The following is a 17,982-nucleotide window of genomic DNA, read 5'->3' as shown; positions in this document are numbered from 1 at the left end:
ACAATTCCCACCACCCAATCCCCATAACCCACCCCCTCCCATGGTAGCTTTCCCATTCTCTAGCCCTCTGGGAGCATGGACCCAGGGTCGTTGAGGGTTGCAGAAGGTAGAAGGTCTGGCTTCTGTAATTGCTTCCCCGCTGAACATGGGTGTTGACTGATGCCTACTTTTCTACTAGCTCCTGAAGCTGAATCAGAATCTCTCTAAATAGTATTATAATAGTATGATAGTAGGACTGAGGACATAGCATAGTAGTTATGCAAAAGATCTTCATGCCTGGAGCTCCAAAATCTTAGAAATAGGTAATATGACAGTGTTTGCATCACTCACTAGCAGTGATTGACCTCCACAGGACACTAAGCCTCCTCAGGACAGAGACAGTCTTGTCCCTGTACCTCCAGTTCACTGCCAATGTATCACATACAGTGGGTGCTAAATAGATACTTGTTGAATGTAAAAGTGAAAGACATTCCAGGAAGCAAGAACCATATCAAGAAAGTGATTGAAAGGTTTGGAGCAAACATTTGACTAGAGCCTGAGGCTCCAAGGTCCCAGGTTCAATCCTTGGCACCACCATAAGCCAGAGCTAAGTAATAGTACTCTGGTGAAAATGAGAAAGACAGAAAGACAAGAGAATGAAAGAAAGAAGGAAAGAAAGAAAGAAAAAGAAAGAAAGAAAGAAAAGGGTAAAGGAAAGAAAGAAAGGAGAAAGGAAGGAAAGGAGAGGGGGGGAGGAAGGAGAAACAGAAATGGTTCTAGGACAAGATTTTGAAGAAACTTGAATGTCAAGTCGATGGAAAGGACAAACAGATGGAAATGTACTTTGGCAGGCAATGAAGGTTTTTGAGCAGAAGTGCAATAGGATAAAAAAAAAAAAAGTTTAAATCCATCAGAGCCCCTGCCAGACATGTACTCAGTTGTTCATTCACCTATTAACGGCCGACCCACACTCTGTGTCCCCCTAATAACTTGCCCATCCCCTGTACCCATTGCTAGCTGGGCCAAGATTATATACATGGCTTTGTACTGTCTCAGTCAGAGGACATGGGACGCCCTGCTCCCCATCTTTCCCCTTCCCTGCCTGGAGCTGGGAAGTGGGCCAGGGTAGTTGAGGTTGGCTGGTGAACAGCTGGGAGGTGCCAGGAGGAACCTACATAGTGCCTGGTAGTGCCACTGGTTCCAGGCTGAGCTCATGACCCCGATAACCTTCCCCCCTTGTGAATGTACCTGCCTCACACTCCACCCCCTTCCAGGCCTCGTGTCCAGAAGGCGGCAGAGGGCCAGGCAGATCCACGGGACTTTGGCTCCATTTCTACAAAAGGGCATTCTGTGAGTCAGCCTGCTCCCCTTCAGGCTTGCTCCTCCCCCAACCAGCTCCAGTTTCCAATGCACGTACAGCCCGTACACACCCCAGCCGAGCGCACCGTGTCCCGGGACACCCCACAGTCAGCCACATGGCTCCCCTGTGCCTCAGGCCCTGGCTGCCTTTGTTGATCCCGGCTCCAGTCGCAGGCCCCACAGTGCAACTGCTGCTGTTCCTGCTGCTCCTGGGGCCTGCCCATCCCCAGGTGCAGGGTGCAGATTCATCCGGGGAAGATGACCCACTGGGCAAGGAGGATCTGCCCAGTGAGGAGGACCCACCAGGAGGGGAAGACCCACCTGGAGTGAAGAACGAACCAAAAGGAGAGGACGAACTGAAGATAGAGGATAAATCTACCGAGGCTCCCAAGGATACGGAAGGCTCCCAGAATAATGCCCACGGGCACCACAAAGGTAAGTGGCTCTCAGCCCTCTAAATCTAGGCTCCAGGAAGTGCATGCCTCCTCTCACCAAAGCCCAGCATGGCCCCGGCAGAAGTTATTCAGGCAAGGAGAGTAACTGTGCCCAGTTCCCAACCCCAGGAGCTCCCATGCTACTAGAATCTTCCCCTCAGAGGACAGGTGCAGAGAGGTGAATAGGAAAACACAAGAAAAAAAATGGGGGGGGGGGCTAAAGAAGAAGAAGAAAAAAGAGGTTACGTGTGGAAAGAAACAAATGTAGGTGGAGAAGAGTATGAATATGAGGGGGAAGAGCAAATGCAGAGTCGGAGGAAAAGGAGATAGGACTTACAGACATCACCCCATTTTCAGTCTCCAGATGAGAAAAGAGAATGAGGGAGGTCGGAAGAAACAGCAGGTAAGGGAACTTGGTGTCTTGACTGTCAAACCAGACCGGAAAGGGAAGAAAGAAGAATGAGGAGAAGGGATGCCTCAGGAAGAAAGGAAAGTTGGGGGAGAGAGAGAGAGCGAGTGAGAGAGAGAGAATGGAAGGAAGGAAGGAAGGAAGGAAGGGAGGGAGGAAGGGAGGGAGGGAGTTGGAAGTTAAGCAGGGAAAAAGGGAGAGAACGGAATGCAAGAAAGAAACAAAGCACGCAAGAAAAACTGATCTACTGACTCCAGGCCTGGGGACTGAGCCCCCCCCCGCCCCCGCCCGCCCTCCAATTTGCAGGCCCCAAGATCAGTTGCAAACTGGCATTTCTGAGACAGAAGGATCGCTGTGTCCAAGCTGTGGGTTGATGGTTGGCTGCATCTGTTGTGCTTGCACCTGCCCTTCCTGCATGTGGTGCCTCTTAAGGCATCTGAGCCTGTGGGCCGCTGCTGTGTTGAGGGGGACCCACATTCTGGCTACTAGGAAGGGGGTGAGTTCGAAAACTAGACTCGTTTCTTCTCTTTTATGCAGATGACCACAGTCACTGGCGCTATGGAGGTGAGAACCTACCCGCTGCTCGGACCCTGACCGCACACCCCTTTCTGCTAAGCTGCTCCACCCCACACCCCCACCCCAGACATCCCCGAACACACTGGCGGGTTCCCCACTGCACCCGCTGCCAGTTTCTGTCCACATCCCAGATTTCTATTTCCCGCCCGGATGCCACCTGGCTCCACCCCGGTTCCCTGAAAGTCCCAGATCTTGTCACTAGACTTCCCGCCCAATTGCCCAGTTCTCTCGCATCCCAGGAGACCTGCCCTGGCCCCAAGCGTTCCCCAAGTGCGCCGGCCGCTTCCAGTCCCCGGTGGACATCCGCCCGGAGCTCGCCGCCTTCAGCCGGGCCCTGCAGCCGCCAGAGCTCATGGGCTTTGAGCTCCCGCCGCTCCCGGAACTGCGCCTGCGCAACAATGGCCACACCGGTGAGGGGCCTGGGGGCGGAGCCTGGGGAAGGGGCGGGGTCTCTATGAAAGGGCGTGGCTTGTCGGCCAGGGGGCAGGGAGGGGATCTGGTCGTGGGGCGCAGCGGTGGGCCTTTGGCGCGCTCTCTCTACCCGGGCCGAGCCGGCTCACCTGCGCCTCTCTCCACAGTTCAGCTGACTCTGCCTCCGGGCCTGGAGATGGCCCTGGGTCCCGGGCGGGAGTACCGAGCTCTGCAGTTGCACCTGCACTGGGGAACACCAGGTAGCCCGGGCTCGGAGCACACGGTTGGAGGCCACCGGTTCCCTGCCGAGGTGAGCACACAGGTGTCAAAGGCGAGGGGGGAGGGTGCCACAGGTCCGGGAATGTTACCCACCCCTGTCTTCGTGTCCTTTCCAGATCCACGTGGTTCACCTGAGCAATGCCTTTGCCAAAGTTGAGGAGGCCCTGGACCGCCCCGGGGGCCTAGCTGTGCTGTCCGCCTTCCTGCAGGTACCAGCCCCAAACCACCTGCCCGCTACCACCACCGCTGCCGGACACACACCGTCTCTAGCTGCCACGCCCTGTGCCCCATCCTGGGGCTCCACACATCTTGCTTCAGACACCCCATGGCTGGCATCCTCATTCACTCATTGATTTGTTCATTCAATACCCACTAGAGCCAGGCACTCAGCCACAAAAAGAATTCCAGAAGAATCCACCCAGAAGATCGTGGGTTCTTGTCCTAAGGAGCCTATAGTCACTGGGGGAGGCCAACATGATAAACATATGCAATAAAGTCAATAAGATGACTGGATAAAAGAGGTGGTTAAGGAAAGCTTCCTAAAGGAGGTGAAACTTGAGGTATTCACGAGTGGGAAAGAAATTTACTTTTTTCCCACCAAAGCACTACCCAGCTCTGGCTTATGGTGGTGTGAGGAACTGAGCCTGGGACTTTGGAGCTGAGTTGAGGCATGAGAGAGTCTCTGCATAACCATTATGCTGTCTCCCTCACACAAAAGGAAAGGTCTTTTATGCAGAGTCAACACTAAATACAAAGACTCAGAAATAGATAGCCTGTGCTTACTCCAGTAGTCAGACAAATGCATTGCTAAGGTGAATGCAGAATATGAATATAGGGATTACTATGGCTTTCTTGCCCTTGCTTTTTTTTTTTTTGTTGTTGTTATTATTGATGTCGTCGTTGTTAGATAGGACTGAGAGAAATGGAGAGAGGAGGGGAAGACAGAGAGGGGGAGAGAAAGATAGACACCTGCAGACCTGCTTCACCGCTTTTGAAGCGACTCCCCTGCAGGTGGGGAGCCGGGGACTCCAAGGGCCACATGTCCTGAACCTGCTGCGCTACCACCTGACTCCCTACTATGGCTTTCTGTTTATTTTTTTTTATCTTTATTTATTGGATAGAGACAGCCAGAAATTGACAGGGTAGGGGGAGATAGGGAGAGAGACAGAGAGACACCTGCAGCCCTGCTTCACCACTCGTGAAACGTTCCCCCTGCAGGTGGGGACTGGGGACTCGAACCTGGGTCCTTGCGCACTTTAATATGTACACTCAACCAAGTGAACCACCACCCAGCCCCTCCTACTATGGCTTTTTCTATGGAGAGATGACTGTGTGGAAATACAGATTAGTTACTTTATTTCTTTGCTTGTCTTTTGGTTGTCACTGGAACTTCACAACTCCAAGCTGATTTTTTTTTTTCAGATAAAAAGAGACAAAGCTAGAGAGACAGAGGGAAAGATACTATAGGGCTGAAGCTTCTCTCAGTGCAGTAGGAGACAGGCTAGAACATGGGCCATGTCCGTAACAAAGCAAAGCTATCTTGCCAGTTCAGGATAAGTTGGTCTGAAAAAGTTAATTTGGCTTGAGATATTGAGGGCTTGTATCCTGGCAAAATAACCTATCTTTCTCTTTCTCCTCTAATTTTCCATTGAAAACTGATCCACCAGACTTGTTAGGTTGATGCATAAAAGAAAAATAAATCCAGCTTGGCCACTATCACACTGAGGGAAGCTTTAGTGCTGTGTTATTCCCTGTCTCCCTCTGTCACTATCTCTTTCTGTGGAGAAAAGTAGACTCGGAACAGTGAAATCTTGGCAACAGCACACAAAAGAAGGAGGAGGAGAGGGAGAAAAGGAGAGAAGAAGAAATAATCAGAGCAGGAGATAGCTTACTCAGTAGAGCAAACATTTACCTTGTCATGTGTGAGGACTTGGGTTTTAACACACAGGACCACAGAGAAGTACCACAGAAGCATTATGGGAGGCCCCAGGAATGGTGGAGCAGTGCTGTAGTTTCTCACCTTTCTCTCTCTCTCTGAAATAAAAAAAATTAAAAAATCTCCCAGGAACTGTAAATGCATGAGACATCAGAAGGTTAGAGAGGGAGGGAGAGGAGAGAATAACTAAACTGAGTAATACATAAGATTTTTTTTAAAGATTTTATTTATTTTATTAATGAGAAAGATTGGAGGAGAGAAAGAACCAGACATCACTCTGGTACATGTGCTGCCGGGGATTGAACTTAGTTCCTTAGCCACTGCGCCACCTCCCGGACCACAATACATAAGATCTTGTGTTGGTCCAGCACCCTGGGAGCAGAGCAGTGGAGGAGGACTAGGAGAACTCTCCTGCAGCCTTAGCCCCCAGATACATGTCTCTTTTTGTCATCTCTAGGAGGGCCCAGAAGAAAATGGCGCCTATGAGCAGTTGCTGTCTCACTTGGAAGAAATCACTGAGGAAGGTTAGTCTGTAGCTCTGGTCACCACCCTTAAAAATCCCCCCTTAGTTAAGTAGTTGATGCATGAACTAGCCGACTGCACGCTTGATAAGAACCAAGACGCCGCACACAGACACAGGCCAGCGATGGCTGCCCACAGGCTTTATGGTGAAAAACCCAAAACCAGACAAAACCCAAAGTGTGACTAGGGCTGGGGTGTGGAGGAAATGAGTTAAGGAAGCCAGAGAGGTATCTTCCAACCCTGTTCTGGGTCATTTTAAAACCTCAATACTAGATCTCAGGTTCTGCAAACTAAAGAGACCTGCTTTTCCAGTTCTTGTGTTTGTGTTTCTCTCTCTCTCTTTCCTTCTTTCTTTCTTCCCTCCTTTCTTCCTTCCTTTCTTTCTTTCTTTCTTTCTTTCTATCACTAGAAGTCCAATGCCATTGTGCCACAGAGCCTCTTTCTTTCTCTTTCTTTCTTTCTTTCTTTCGTTCGTTCGTTCTTTCTTTCTTTCTTTCTGTCTCTCTCTCTCTCTTTCTTCTTATTGCCACCAGGGTTATCATTGGGACTTGGTACCTGCACCATGAAACCATTGCTCCCAGCAGCCATTTTCCCCTCTAATTTGATTGGACAGAGAGAAACTCAGAGGGGTGGGAGTTATAGTAAGGGGAAGGAACAGAGAAACACCTGCAGTCTTGCTTGACCACTCATGAAGCTTCCCCTTTGCAGTTGGAGAGTGGGAGGCTGAGCCCAAGTACTCATGTGTGGCGACATGTGTGCTCAGCTGGGTGTGCCACTGCTGGCTCCCTTGTGTCTGTTTTCTATAGTTGTAAATATTGATGTTTATTTACACATTATACAGCTCATTTTTAACAAAGTGTTTACTAATGAGAGAGAAGAGAAAGGAGAGAACTAGAGCATCTCTTTCTCTTCCTCTCTCTCTTAATCTATTTTCTACCACCGGAGTTACTGCTAGGGCTTGGTGCCTGCATGAGGAATCTACCACTCCTAGCAGCCATTTTTCCTGCCCCCCCCCCCTTTTTCCCCCAGGACACTGTTCAAATTTGGCTTATGGGACTTTGGAGATTCAGGCATGAGAGCCTCTTTGCATAACCATTATGCTATCTACGTCCCCCCTCCCCCCGCCACACACTTCTTTTTTTTTACTAGATAGGATGGAGAGAATTTGAGAGGGGACAAGGAGACAGAGAAGGAGAGAGAAAGAGAGACACCTGCAGACCTGCTTCATCACTCTTGAAGTTTACCCCCCCACCCCCTGCAGGAGGGAATAGGAGCTTGAAGCCAGGTCCTTGCACATGGTGACATGTACGTTCAACCAGGTGTGCCACCACCAGCCTCCAGCATTACAAGCATTACACTCACACACAGTGCCAGTCTTTATTTTCCCTTTTGGTTTGCTCTGGGCTTAAATCTGTGTTCCAGCATGTTTTCAGAGTATGCAAAGTTAGAACAGAGATGTGGTCCAGGAGGTGGTGCAGTGGATAAGCACTGGATTCTCAAGCCTGAGGTCCTGAGTTCCATCCCCGGCAGCACATGTACCAGACTGATAGCTGGTTCTTACTCTCTCTCCTCCTGTCTTTCTCATTAATAAATAAGTAGAATCTTTAAAAAAAAAAAAAGTTAGAACAGAGACTCAGAGAGAGGACTGAGGCAGCTCCTACCACACTCTATGAAGCTCTTTCTTCTTCTGAGTCTTGTGCTGTTACATGGAGGAGTAGACTTAGTCAAGACATGGTCTCACAGCCTGGCAGTGGTGCACCCGGTAGAGTGAACACATGCACAAGGACCCTGCTTAAGACCCAGTCCCCGCCTACAGGAGGGAAGCTGCACTAGTGGTGAAGCAATGCTGCAGGTGTCTCTCTGTCTCTCTCCCTATCTCACCCTCCCCTCTCAATTTCTCTCTGTCCTATCAAGTAAAATAAAGGCCAAAAACTACAAAAAGGGAAATTGGCCACTGGGAGCAATGACTTCATCACGCAGGCATTGAGCCCCAGCAATAACCCTGGTGGCAATAAATACACACATAAACACACAAATAAATAAATATTACAAAATAAAAAAGAAGAGATAGTCTTAGGGAGGTGAGACTGTATCCTGAAGCAGAGGTGGGGAGGGGGGTGGCAATCCATGTAAGGACTCCAGTCTCACTCCTCTGCACAGGCTCAGAGACGTGGATCCCAGGACTGGATGTGTCTACACTGCTGCCCTCTGACCTCAGCCTCTACTTTCGATATGAGGGGTCCCTGACCACACCGCCCTGTGCTCAGGGAGTCATCTGGACCGTGTTCAACCAGACAGTGAGGCTGAGTGCTAAGCAGGTGGGCTGGGGTGTGATGGTGACGCTGAGGGGTGTAGAGTGAAGCAGGAGATGGGGTTAGGGGCATGCACAGTGGAGCCTGAGGTGCTGGCCATGAGCTGGCCTGTGATCCTTTTGCTTGCTCGAGAGCTCACCCCCACTCTGCTGCCCTCCATAGCTCCACACACTCTCTTCCTCCCTGTGGGGACCTGATGCCTCCCGGCTGCAGCTGACCTTCCGAGCCACACAGCCTCTGAATGGGCGAGTGGTCGAGACCTCCTTCCCCGTCGTCAGCGTGGAGAGCAGCCCGAGGAGCTCGGAGCCAGGTACAGCTCTGTCTGGTGTCATGTAGCTGCATGGTTTCCCAGCCCAGGCCCTTCACCCTCCAGTGTGTGTTCATTTGTGCCAAGGCTGACCCTGACAGCCATAGTCCCCGACTCTAACATATCCTTTTCCCTTTAGTGCGTCTGAACTCCTGCCTCGCTGCTGGTGAGTTTGCACCCTCCTCTTTCTCCTGATGTTGGGGGAACACTCCTTGGCACCATTCAGCCCCCAGGGCTAGTCAGGACCACCTCTGCTGCCTCTCCTTCCTTTTTCTATGGAACTTCAACCCCAACAAAGTAATATTAGGGGTAAGGGAGGGGGACTGCCCTTCCCCCCCCTCCCCATGTCCCTAGGACAAGAGGTGGTCAGGACAAACCTCCAGAAATCTCCTAGTATGCTCCATCTCAATCCCATTTTACTTCATTTTTTAAAGGGATTCATCAACAAGGGAAGAGAGCGAGAACCAGAGTGTTCTCTGCCACAGGCAATGCTGGGGATTGAATTTAGGACTTCATATTTTCAAGTTCAACATCTTAGCCACTATACCACCTTCCAGGCGGTCTCTCTTACTGCACTGTTAGGGAGGGGGGTATGCTTGTCTTACCCCTTCTTGTGTACCCATCTTCATATCTGTCAGTTGGTCCCTTTTGGATTCTAAGACACTCGGAGAAGTTGGAAAACTTGGGGCAGAAGGAGGGGGTACACTTGAGCAATCTTTTAGAGAGCCCTTTGGACTCCTTCACTCGCCAAGGCAACCTCTCTCCCTCCAGGTGACATTCTGGCCCTAGTTTTTGGCATCCTGTTCGCTGCCACGAGCATCGCCTTCCTTGTGCAGATGAGGAGGCAGCTCAGGTATGAGTCGAACTGGCCCTCTCCCTCAGGCACAGCCCCGCCACCCCACATGGAATCCAGAACTTTCTGCAAATTGCACACCAGTGAGACCCCTGCTGGAATTTTCTGATGAGGCTTCTTTGTTGTGCAGACGCCAAAGTGGAACCAAAGGGAACGTTAGCTACCACCCGGCAGAGGTCACCGAGACTGTCACCTGAAGGCCTGGAGCCTGGAGAATGTGTGGAGAAGCTGGCCAGAGAAATCTCAGGGACGGCCAGAGACTTTGTCCGGTCCTGCCCGTTTATACCACTTCCTTTTTAACCTCCAAAGAATTTTTTTTTTAAATAAATGGTTCTAATAAAATATGTGAAAGACACTTTGTTCTTCAAATCAGAAGGATGGTATGTATTACTCATGGCCTACTGTTATTGTAACAAATCACCAAGAACCAAGAACTAGTGGCACCATGAGTCTAGTCTCTTAGAGTTCTGGAGTTCAAAGTCGGAAGTGAATCTTAGGAGGTAAGGTGTTGGCAGGGCCGGTACCTTCTGTTAACCCTGAGGGAAGGATGTTTCCTTACCTTCTGGAAGCTCCCCACTCCTTTCTCCCATTACTCCATCTTGTCCACTGTTACATCTCCTACAACTACCCGTTTCTTCTTTCTGTCTTTTAGACTTATTTATATTTATTTGTTTACCAAAGTACTACTCAGCTCTGCTTATGGTGGTGCTGGGGATTGAACCTGGAGCTCAGAGCCTCAGGCATGAAGGTCATTTACATAACTATTATGCTATATCCCTAGCCCAAGATTTATCTTATTTATTAGTGAAAAGGAGAGGAGGGAAAGCAGGGCCAGGTGGTGGCACACCCGGCTAAGCACACGTTACCAAGCACGAGGGCCTGGGTTTGAGTTTCTGCACCCCACCTGCAGGGAAGATGCTTCACAAGTGGTGAAGTAGGTCTGCAGGTGTCTTTCCCTCCCTATCTCTCTGTTTCCTCTCAGTTTCTTTCTGTTCTATCTAATAAAAAGTTCGAAAGGAAAGATGGCTGCCAGGAGCAGTGATTTCATAGTGCCAGCACCAAACCCTAAAGGCAAATAAAAAAAGAGGGAGAGGGAGAGAGAACCAGGGCACCTCCTCACCCGCTGCCTTTGACTGACTTGCCTCCCTTTCATAAGGACCCGTTGGGCCTAGAGATGACCTGGGATTACCTTCCCGTGTCAGAATCCTTCGTTTACTCACAAAAGCCCTTTCTTCAAGTAAGGTAACATTCCATAGGATTAAGGAGTGACACCTTCCGTTGGGGGGAACATTATTGTGCCTACCACAGATGATGTCAGGAAGCAAGCAGAAATGACTGATACTATTGGAATGGGCGTGCGCAGTGTGTGTGTGTGTGTGTGTAGCAAAGTATGTGGCTGGAGGTAGAGGAGGCTCAGCCTTATAATCACATTGAAACTTGTAGGTTTTCATCCTAAGTAGAATCTGTGTAGTTTTTTTGTGTTTGCAGTTTTGCCTTAAGAGTGTACAGTTTGGGGAGTCGGGTGGTAGCATAGCGGGCTAAGCGCACGTGGCACGAAATGCAAGGACTGGTTTAAGGATCCTGGTTCGAACCTCCGGCTCCCTGCCTACAGGGGAGTCGCTTCACAAGCGGTGAAGCAGGTCTGCAGGTGTCTGTCTTTCTCTCCCCCTCCTCTCTCTCTCCCTTTCTCTCTGTCCTATCCAACAACAATGACATCAATAACAACAATAACTGCAACAATAAAACAACAAGGGCAACAAAAAGGAATAAATAAATATTGGAAAAAAAAAGAGTGTACCGGCTGTCAGGCTTGGTTGAGCACACACATTACCAATGGGCAGGGGCCCAGGTTCAAACCTCCCGGTCCCCATCTGCAGGGGGGAAGAAGCTTCACAAGCAGTGAAGCATGTCTGCAGGCGTCTTTCTTTCTCCCTCACCCTTTCCTCTCAATTTCTGTCCTATAAAACATATGAAATATAAAACATTTAAAAAAAAGTGTACAGTCTGGCCCCAGGTCCCCCTGGGATGGGGCAGTGCTGATGGCAGGAGCTTCTTTGCCTTGTAGACTATAAGAGTCAAGGGTTTCCTTAGCCCCAGAGGCACCTTTTGCTTCACATCCTCTTTTCACAACCCCCCTTAGTGATCCCAGCAACTCCACCTCTCAGCCCCCTTGGAGAAGGAAGACGTGTCTCAGAGCTTGGACCCAGGCCTTGCTCATCCAAGGATCTTTTCCGCTCCACTGCTCCTCTCAGGTAGCCCTGCAAACATCTTTCCTTTGAAAACTGCCACACCACCCTCACCAACACCAAAAAAAAAAAAAAAAAAAAAAAAAAAAGCGGCACAAGAGGCCCTGAGATGCCAGTAACATGGGTTTTATTGGGCGCGGGTGGCAGCTCTGGCCTGGTCGGGCCCAGCCAGCCCTCACATGTTGTTGAGTTCCAGCAGGGTCTGGTCGAGGGTCTGGTGAATCTCCACGTTCTCCTCCTTGGCACTGGCCAAGGTCTCTGTGAGGGGAAACAGTAGTGAGGAGGGGGAGGGGACACCAGGGAAGGGGACACATGGGTGGTGGGGGATGACAGATGTAGACTGGGTAGTAGATGTAGACGGGACACACAAGCGTTCAGTGATGTGAAGAAACAGACCTGAGCTACCAACTGATTTATCTTTCTTGGAATGTTTAAGAGAATTGCCAACAGGAGGCTGGGAGATAGCTCACCCTGTAGACAGCATATGTTATCATGCACAGGTATCCAGGTTCAAGTCCCTACCACTATATGGTACTATGCACAACACCAGGGGAAGCTCTATGAATGGTGGAGTGGTGCTTTGATTTCTCCCCTTTTCTCTCTTTCTTTCTTTTTTTCCTATTTGATTTTTTTTTTTTTAAGTACACTAGGAGTAGTGGAAGCACATAGGCACAAGGCCCCAGCAGCAATAATAATAACAATAACAATAATGATAATAAAGTGGGGGGATTGGGTAGGGAAACAGTATAGTGGTTATGAAAAGACTTTCATGCCTGAGTCTCCAAGGTCCTAGGTTCAACTCCCAGTACTACCACCACTATAAATCAGAGCTGAACAATGTTCTGATATCTCTCTCTTGTTAATAAAATAAAAATATTAAAAATAAAAAGAACAAGGTGAGGCTATTAAAAAAAAAGAACTAGAAACAGAAGGGAAGACAAGACTGAACCAGGAAAGGGTGGGACAGACAGACTTGAGGCAGAAAACAGACCTTCAGTGAAAGCCCCATGTTGCTGGTGTCCAGTGTTATTTCAAACTTCATCTCAGACCTTTTGTAACCTTCTTCCCTCCCCTGTACCTCAATGCCCCCATTTCCTTTCAGTCATTGCTTGAGCTCCAGGAATCCCAGCTGAGTGCTCAGAGGCGAGTGAGAAGCCTGGATCTGCAGAAGGGCGTGTGTCACAGGGGCATGTGTCACGGGGGCTCTAGGTGACAGGGACGCTGAGGTTGTGCAAATCCACATGCAGCAGTGACAGAGTGACAAACTGGGAATGCCCGTGCAAAGGGGGTTCACAGTGTTTTGTGGGTGACTCCACTGGGGGGGGTCATGGAGTTGGGGTGTTTATAACAGCCAGGGTCCCAGCAGTGCCTCAGTGGTGTGCGCGCGGGGGTGGGGTGGGGTGGGGTGGGGTGCGATGGGGTGGTGGTGGTGGTGGTGGCAGGAGGGCAGGAAAACAGCATGGAGACCAAGTTGAGTTTATTATAGCAGAGAGATGGGGAGGCTGGGGTGCAGGGGGCAGATGGACAGAAAGATCGAGCTAGTGCCAGGTGGATGGCAGGTGTGATGGGGCTTCTCCTAGGCTGCATCCAGTCTGGTTGTACAATGTTGGCAATTTTCACTCCTCTGCCTTCCCTCTCCCCATAGACAGAAGTGAAAGGAGAGGAGAAGGGGCCAAGAGGGCCACATGGGAGGGGGCTCAGAGGGAGGTGATGTCGTTGAGGGCGTTGTCCAGCTCCTCGCTGATGGCCTTGTACTTCATCTTCTGTGCATAGACTTCATCTGGGGGGGGGGTTAAAGGTGGAAGGTGGATGGGAGCAGGGGGTTGGGAAAAAGGGAAAGAGGTAAGGAAGGAGAGAGGGTGCCAGGAAAAAAGATCAAAAGTCAGATAGAGGTAGACAGATGGAGTGTGAGAGACAAAACAGAGAACAGGATGGCTCCCTCCTCCCCATCCTGGTCCATATCTCCTTTCTTCTCTGCATCCCTAACTGGCTCCTCCCACAGGAGCTCCTGCCTCCCTCCTGTCCCCCCTCTCCCTCCTCCTCCTCCTGAGGAGGTTGGGATAAGCAGGAACACTTGGTTCTAGGGAAGGCTGTTAGAGCTAGAAAGGGCAGAGCTATGCAGTTGGGAGATAAAATAGAGGCTTGCCTGAGAAGGCTGGAAATGAGAAGTGAAATCATGAAAGTGAAAAGGTTCTCACAGAATTTAAAAAAAAATAAAAGAGAGAGAAAGAGAGTTTCAGGAACAGTGCTGTTGATCATAGTGAGAAGCCACAGATCAGCAAAACGCCTGGACATTTGTTTTCACCAAATCTTGCTTAAAATAGCATTTTCCACTCGTACTATTATGAAAACTCAAAGCTTGGACCTGACAGCTCCTTTAAAAAGGTCTCTGATTTGAGCCTGCTGTGTTGTGCCTGCAGACAGAGTTGTCTAGATTTGGATCCGGGCTCCACAAAGTATGGTTTGGCAGCCCAGCAGCGTGGGAGCGGTACAAACCCTCCAGCCTAAAGACAACAGTTGTTCCAGAGAAGGGCCTGAGGGCTTTCATCTTTAAAGCTCCCTGGGGACTGATGGGCTCATCAAGGCTTGCCACTCCCATGTTCTTCATGGTAAAGAAAACTGATGGGAAGATGAGGGATCATCAAGAAGTGTGGGCCTGCTTTAAAAAAACAGGTGTGTAGTGACTGGGGAAGCAGCTCAGCGTAGAGCATCTGACTTTCATGCCTGAGGCCCCCAGTTCAATCTCCGGCAACACATGTACCAGAGTGATGCTCTGGTTTCTCTCTCTTTCTCTTTCTTCCTACCATTTGTGAAATCCCTTTTCTCACAAATCAGATAAAATTTACAAGAAAGTGAAAATTTAAAAAAGATGAAAGGTATGTGGGGATATAGGAAAGCAGGTCTTTTACCTTCCAGGTCATCGATGGTTTTCTCCAACTTTGCCACAGACCGTTCTGCAAACTCTGCTCGGGTCTCAGCCTGGATGTGAAGACAGATAGGGAAAACTTGGGTCCTGCTGAACACCACTGCTCGAGTGTACCAGTTTCAGAGCCAAATTCCCTTCCACCGGCAGTCTCTGGTGGGGACTGGAGGGTGGGAGAGGAAGGGCTCTCACCTCCTTTAGCTTCTCCTCCAGCAATTTGATCTCCTCTTCGTATTTATCTTCTTTGGTGGAATACTTGAAAAGACAAACACGTTCTATCAGTAGACTATCTCCATCCACAAAGTCTTTATTTTGGCCAGGGAAACATCTCAGTTGGCAGAGTGCAGGACTCGCACAGCACAGATCTTTCATTCTCCCATTGGGCCTCACAAGCTACTTGCGATCTTGCCTCCACAGAATGCCCAGCCCTCTCCTCATCTGGGCCCAGCCCCTCCATCCCCTGCAGAGCCCCATCTCACTGCCCCACTACCGCCCCTCTACCTTGTCTGCTTTGGCTTCCAGGGATTTCAAGTTGTTGGTAACAATTTTCAGCTCCTCCTCTAGGTCCCCACATTTACTGCAGGGAGGGGGTTGTGTGGCAGGGTGGGGTGTGAGGGCACAGTGGGGTGAACAGCGGAGATGGCACAGTGGAGTTGGGGGTGGAGGAGAGAAGAGAAAAGCACAGTTGTGAGAGTGACCACAGGCAGAGTTTGCAAGCCCTAGGCCCTGCCCACCCCCCAGCAGGTGAGAGAGAGCAGCCTGAGATGGAGAAGAAGGTGAGCTGAGGAAAAAATGGCAGCAACTGCCCAGAAAGGTCCAGAGAGGTCGCTACCTCCTCCTCTGAGGCTATCAGGGACTTGAAGGCCTGGTCCATGGTTCGAAGTTCTTCTTCCAGCTGCCTGGCTCGGCTGGGGGCAGCAGGCAGGGGTCAGAGCACAGGCCTCGTCCCTGTGGCCCCCGCAAGCCCCACTGTGCAGTCTCCTGAGACCATCGGCCTAGGCTGTGTCACTCGCCTCAGCTACTCTTACCTCTCAGCCACCTCAGCCCTCTCTTCTGAGCGTTCCAGCTCTCCTTCCAGGATCACCAGCTTCCTGGCCACCTAGAGGCAGGGGAGAGAGAAGGAGTAGATCCATGGGGAGTGACTGGAGGTGCCTGGGGTTTGGGAGTGAGTAGGAATGTGGTGGGGCGCTCACCTCCTCATATTTGCGGTCTGAGTCCTCAGCGATGTGCTTGGCTTCCTTCAGCTGCATCTCCTGCAGTTCCATCTTTTCCTCGTCCTTCATGGCTCGGTTTTCAATGACCTTCATTCCTCTGATAGGGAGAGAGGGGCGTCAGGAGCAGCCGAGACCAGCACTTGGCCCTCACCCAGGCCCACCTCTGGAGGACCCAATGCCCACCTCTCACTCTCGTCAGCAGCTTTCTCAGCCTCCTCCAGTTTCTGCAGGGCTGTAGCCAGCCGCTCCTGCGCCCGATCCAGCTCCTCCTCTACCAACTGGATGCGGCGGTTCAGGGAAGCCACATCTGCCTCAGCCTGTGTGTCAAAGGTCAGGGTCAGAAAGGCCATATTTCCCTTCGGAGAGGGTCAGACAGGCTCCAGAGGATGACATGACTCTTGTTCGAAAAACCTAGGGGTCCAGGTGGTGGCGCACCTGATTAAGCACACACATTACATTGTGCAAGGACCCGGGTTCAAGCCCCTCGTCCCCACCTGTGGGGGAAACCTGCACAAGTGGTAAGGTAGGGCTGCTGGTGTCTCTCTGTCTCTTTCCCTCTCTATCTCCCCTTCCTTTCTCAATTTCTTTGTTTCTATCCAATAATAAATGAGTAAATAAAAATTTTAAAAAGAGAATACATTTATAACAAAATTTAAAAAAAAAGGAAAGAAGAAAAAAAAAAACCCTGGGTTTCTGGATGTTCAACTTATTTCTTCCCTCTAGCCAAGCACCTTCTGCTCAGACTCTGTGTTCCAGTCCCAAGTGCACTCTTTCACAGGATCCTTGGCTATAAGAACTCTTCTGGTTCTGTACATGGTTAGTCTCCTGATGGCTATCTGCATGCAAAACCCTCTGTCTCCCCTGACAGCATCGAAGTGCTGGAACCAGATCTGCAGTAGCCCTGACTCTATACAGCATAAGCCTGGGCTAGGTTAAGAGGCTGGGGAAGGATTAAGCCAATCAGACCACACCACTGTGAAAATTAACCAATTACAGAATAAATCCTTGTGGTGTCACCAGTTGCTGGACAGACTTTTAGTGAAGACACAAGCCAATTCCAAATGTGAAATTCCTGGCAATAGTAAGGGGATTCACACCAAGGCTGGAACGTAGGGGTACCAAAGGGGCAGGGTATTATGGGTGACAGTCAGTCCCTGATTCTGTAAGATAGAATCAAAATCATCAAGGTTTGGGAGACTATCCAGAGAAAGTCACGATGTCTTGAGAAAAGTATATAGGGCAGACAGACCAAGAAGAGCCCCCAAAGAAGATGACAGCTTGGTGTTAAGAACATTTGGCTGAGTCTTTGAGCCATGATTCGGCCACTCAACACTTGTGTGACTTTGGACAACTTGCTTAGTCTAAGCCTCATTTTCCTCCTGTTGAAATCAGAGTTGACAATAACTCTTCTGAGATAATGTTAATACTCTATTAGTCAGCAGGACCAGCTGGAGGCTTATAAAACTGAACAGGTTCTTAAGCTCCAGACTCCACCCACTGAACTGAGCTCTCCAAGACAAAAGCCTGACCATTAAAAAAAAAAATTTTTTTAAACTCCCAAATAATAAAAAAAAATTTGGGAAATAATAAAATAATTATCAGAAAATGCCTGAGCACATTCTCTATAGAGAGTTCACACTCCGATAAATGTCAGATTATCTCTGGCTCTTCCTCAAAGACAGAGACATGAGACCCTGAGGTTTAAGACTAGAAAGGAGAAGCACAGGGGTACAAGTGAGAGAAGAGAGTGAAGAGATGGGTGGCAACACTGGAGGCAGAGGAGGTGGAAAATAAGCCCCTGACGGCATTCTCAGGCAGGGAACACAGCGCCATTTATAGTTCGTCCTCCAGGTGCTGAAGGCCGTCTAGACTGACAGGAGCTCATCGCAGGCACAGGACTGGATGACTCAATGTGGAAGGATTCTGAGGACAGACTGGGGGGGGGGGCTGGGAAGGATGACTCTGGAGGACATGGGGAGATTAGCTCCAAGGAAAAGCTGACTTTATGCTGGCTGGGCGACGACGACTGTGGAGAGTCTGGGAGGTCTCAAAGTGCTCACCATAGGACTGACATGTGCTGTTTTCTGCTTCCCAAGCTCTGTGGGTGAGGATGTTGATTTCTGACTACAGAACAGGCACTTCTGTGGTCCAGGAGGTGGTGCAGTGGATAAAGCATCGGACTCTCAAGCATGAGGTCCTGAGTTCAACCCCTGGCAGCACAT

At 49.9% G+C, this 17,982-nt stretch overlaps 2 protein-coding genes across 10 annotated transcripts in view; one reads left to right on the top strand and one right to left on the bottom strand.

Annotated features, from left to right (window-relative positions):
• The first annotated feature begins 1,356 nt into the window (after window positions 1–1,356).
• CA9 (carbonic anhydrase 9) lies at window positions 1,357–9,694 on the top strand. 2 transcript variants are annotated; one of them, XM_016188010.2, is made up of 11 exons: window positions 1,361–1,773; window positions 2,719–2,745; window positions 2,997–3,167; window positions 3,336–3,478; window positions 3,564–3,656; window positions 5,841–5,907; window positions 8,066–8,223; window positions 8,380–8,527; window positions 8,664–8,690; window positions 9,296–9,377; window positions 9,508–9,694. In XM_016188010.2, the coding sequence occupies exons 1-11, from the start codon at window positions 1,455–1,457 to the stop codon at window positions 9,572–9,574; spliced, it is 1,302 nt and encodes a 433-aa protein (XP_016043496.1). In that variant the 5' UTR covers window positions 1,361–1,454; the 3' UTR covers window positions 9,575–9,694. The 2 variants fall into 2 exon arrangements, with proteins under 2 accessions (XP_060055194.1, XP_016043496.1); XM_060199211.1 differs by lacking the exons at window positions 8,066–8,223; window positions 8,380–8,527 and having other exon boundaries at window positions 1,357–1,773.
• Window positions 9,695–11,733: 2,039 nt separating this feature from the next.
• TLN1 (talin 1) overlaps window positions 11,734–17,982 on the bottom strand; it is a 61,763-nt gene continuing 55,514 nt past the window's right edge. For 2 of the 8 annotated variants that reach the window (XM_060199207.1, XM_007522816.2), the window contains 7 exons: window positions 15,944–16,077; window positions 15,740–15,857; window positions 15,575–15,645; window positions 15,379–15,454; window positions 14,739–14,801; window positions 14,533–14,602; window positions 11,734–11,881 (listed from right to left, as the gene is read on the bottom strand). In XM_060199207.1, the coding sequence (XP_060055190.1) occupies window positions 11,799–11,881; window positions 14,533–14,602; window positions 14,739–14,801; window positions 15,379–15,454; window positions 15,575–15,645; window positions 15,740–15,857; window positions 15,944–16,077 (615 nt within the window). In that variant the 3' untranslated portion in view covers window positions 11,734–11,798. Of the gene's footprint in view, window positions 11,882–13,083; window positions 13,404–14,532; window positions 14,603–14,738; window positions 14,802–15,047; window positions 15,124–15,378; window positions 15,455–15,574; window positions 15,646–15,739; window positions 15,858–15,943; window positions 16,078–17,982 lie in introns of those variants that run through there. The other 6 variants (XM_060199206.1, XM_007522818.3, XM_060199205.1 and 3 more) reach the window with 3 other exon arrangements.

Source organism: Erinaceus europaeus, chromosome 10, assembly GCF_950295315.1.
Source record: "Erinaceus europaeus chromosome 10, mEriEur2.1, whole genome shotgun sequence".
NCBI classification, from domain to species: Eukaryota; Metazoa; Chordata; class Mammalia; order Eulipotyphla; family Erinaceidae; genus Erinaceus; species Erinaceus europaeus.
Note: the sequence above shows the minus strand (reverse complement) of the source record. Positions and strands in the feature narration are given on the sequence as shown.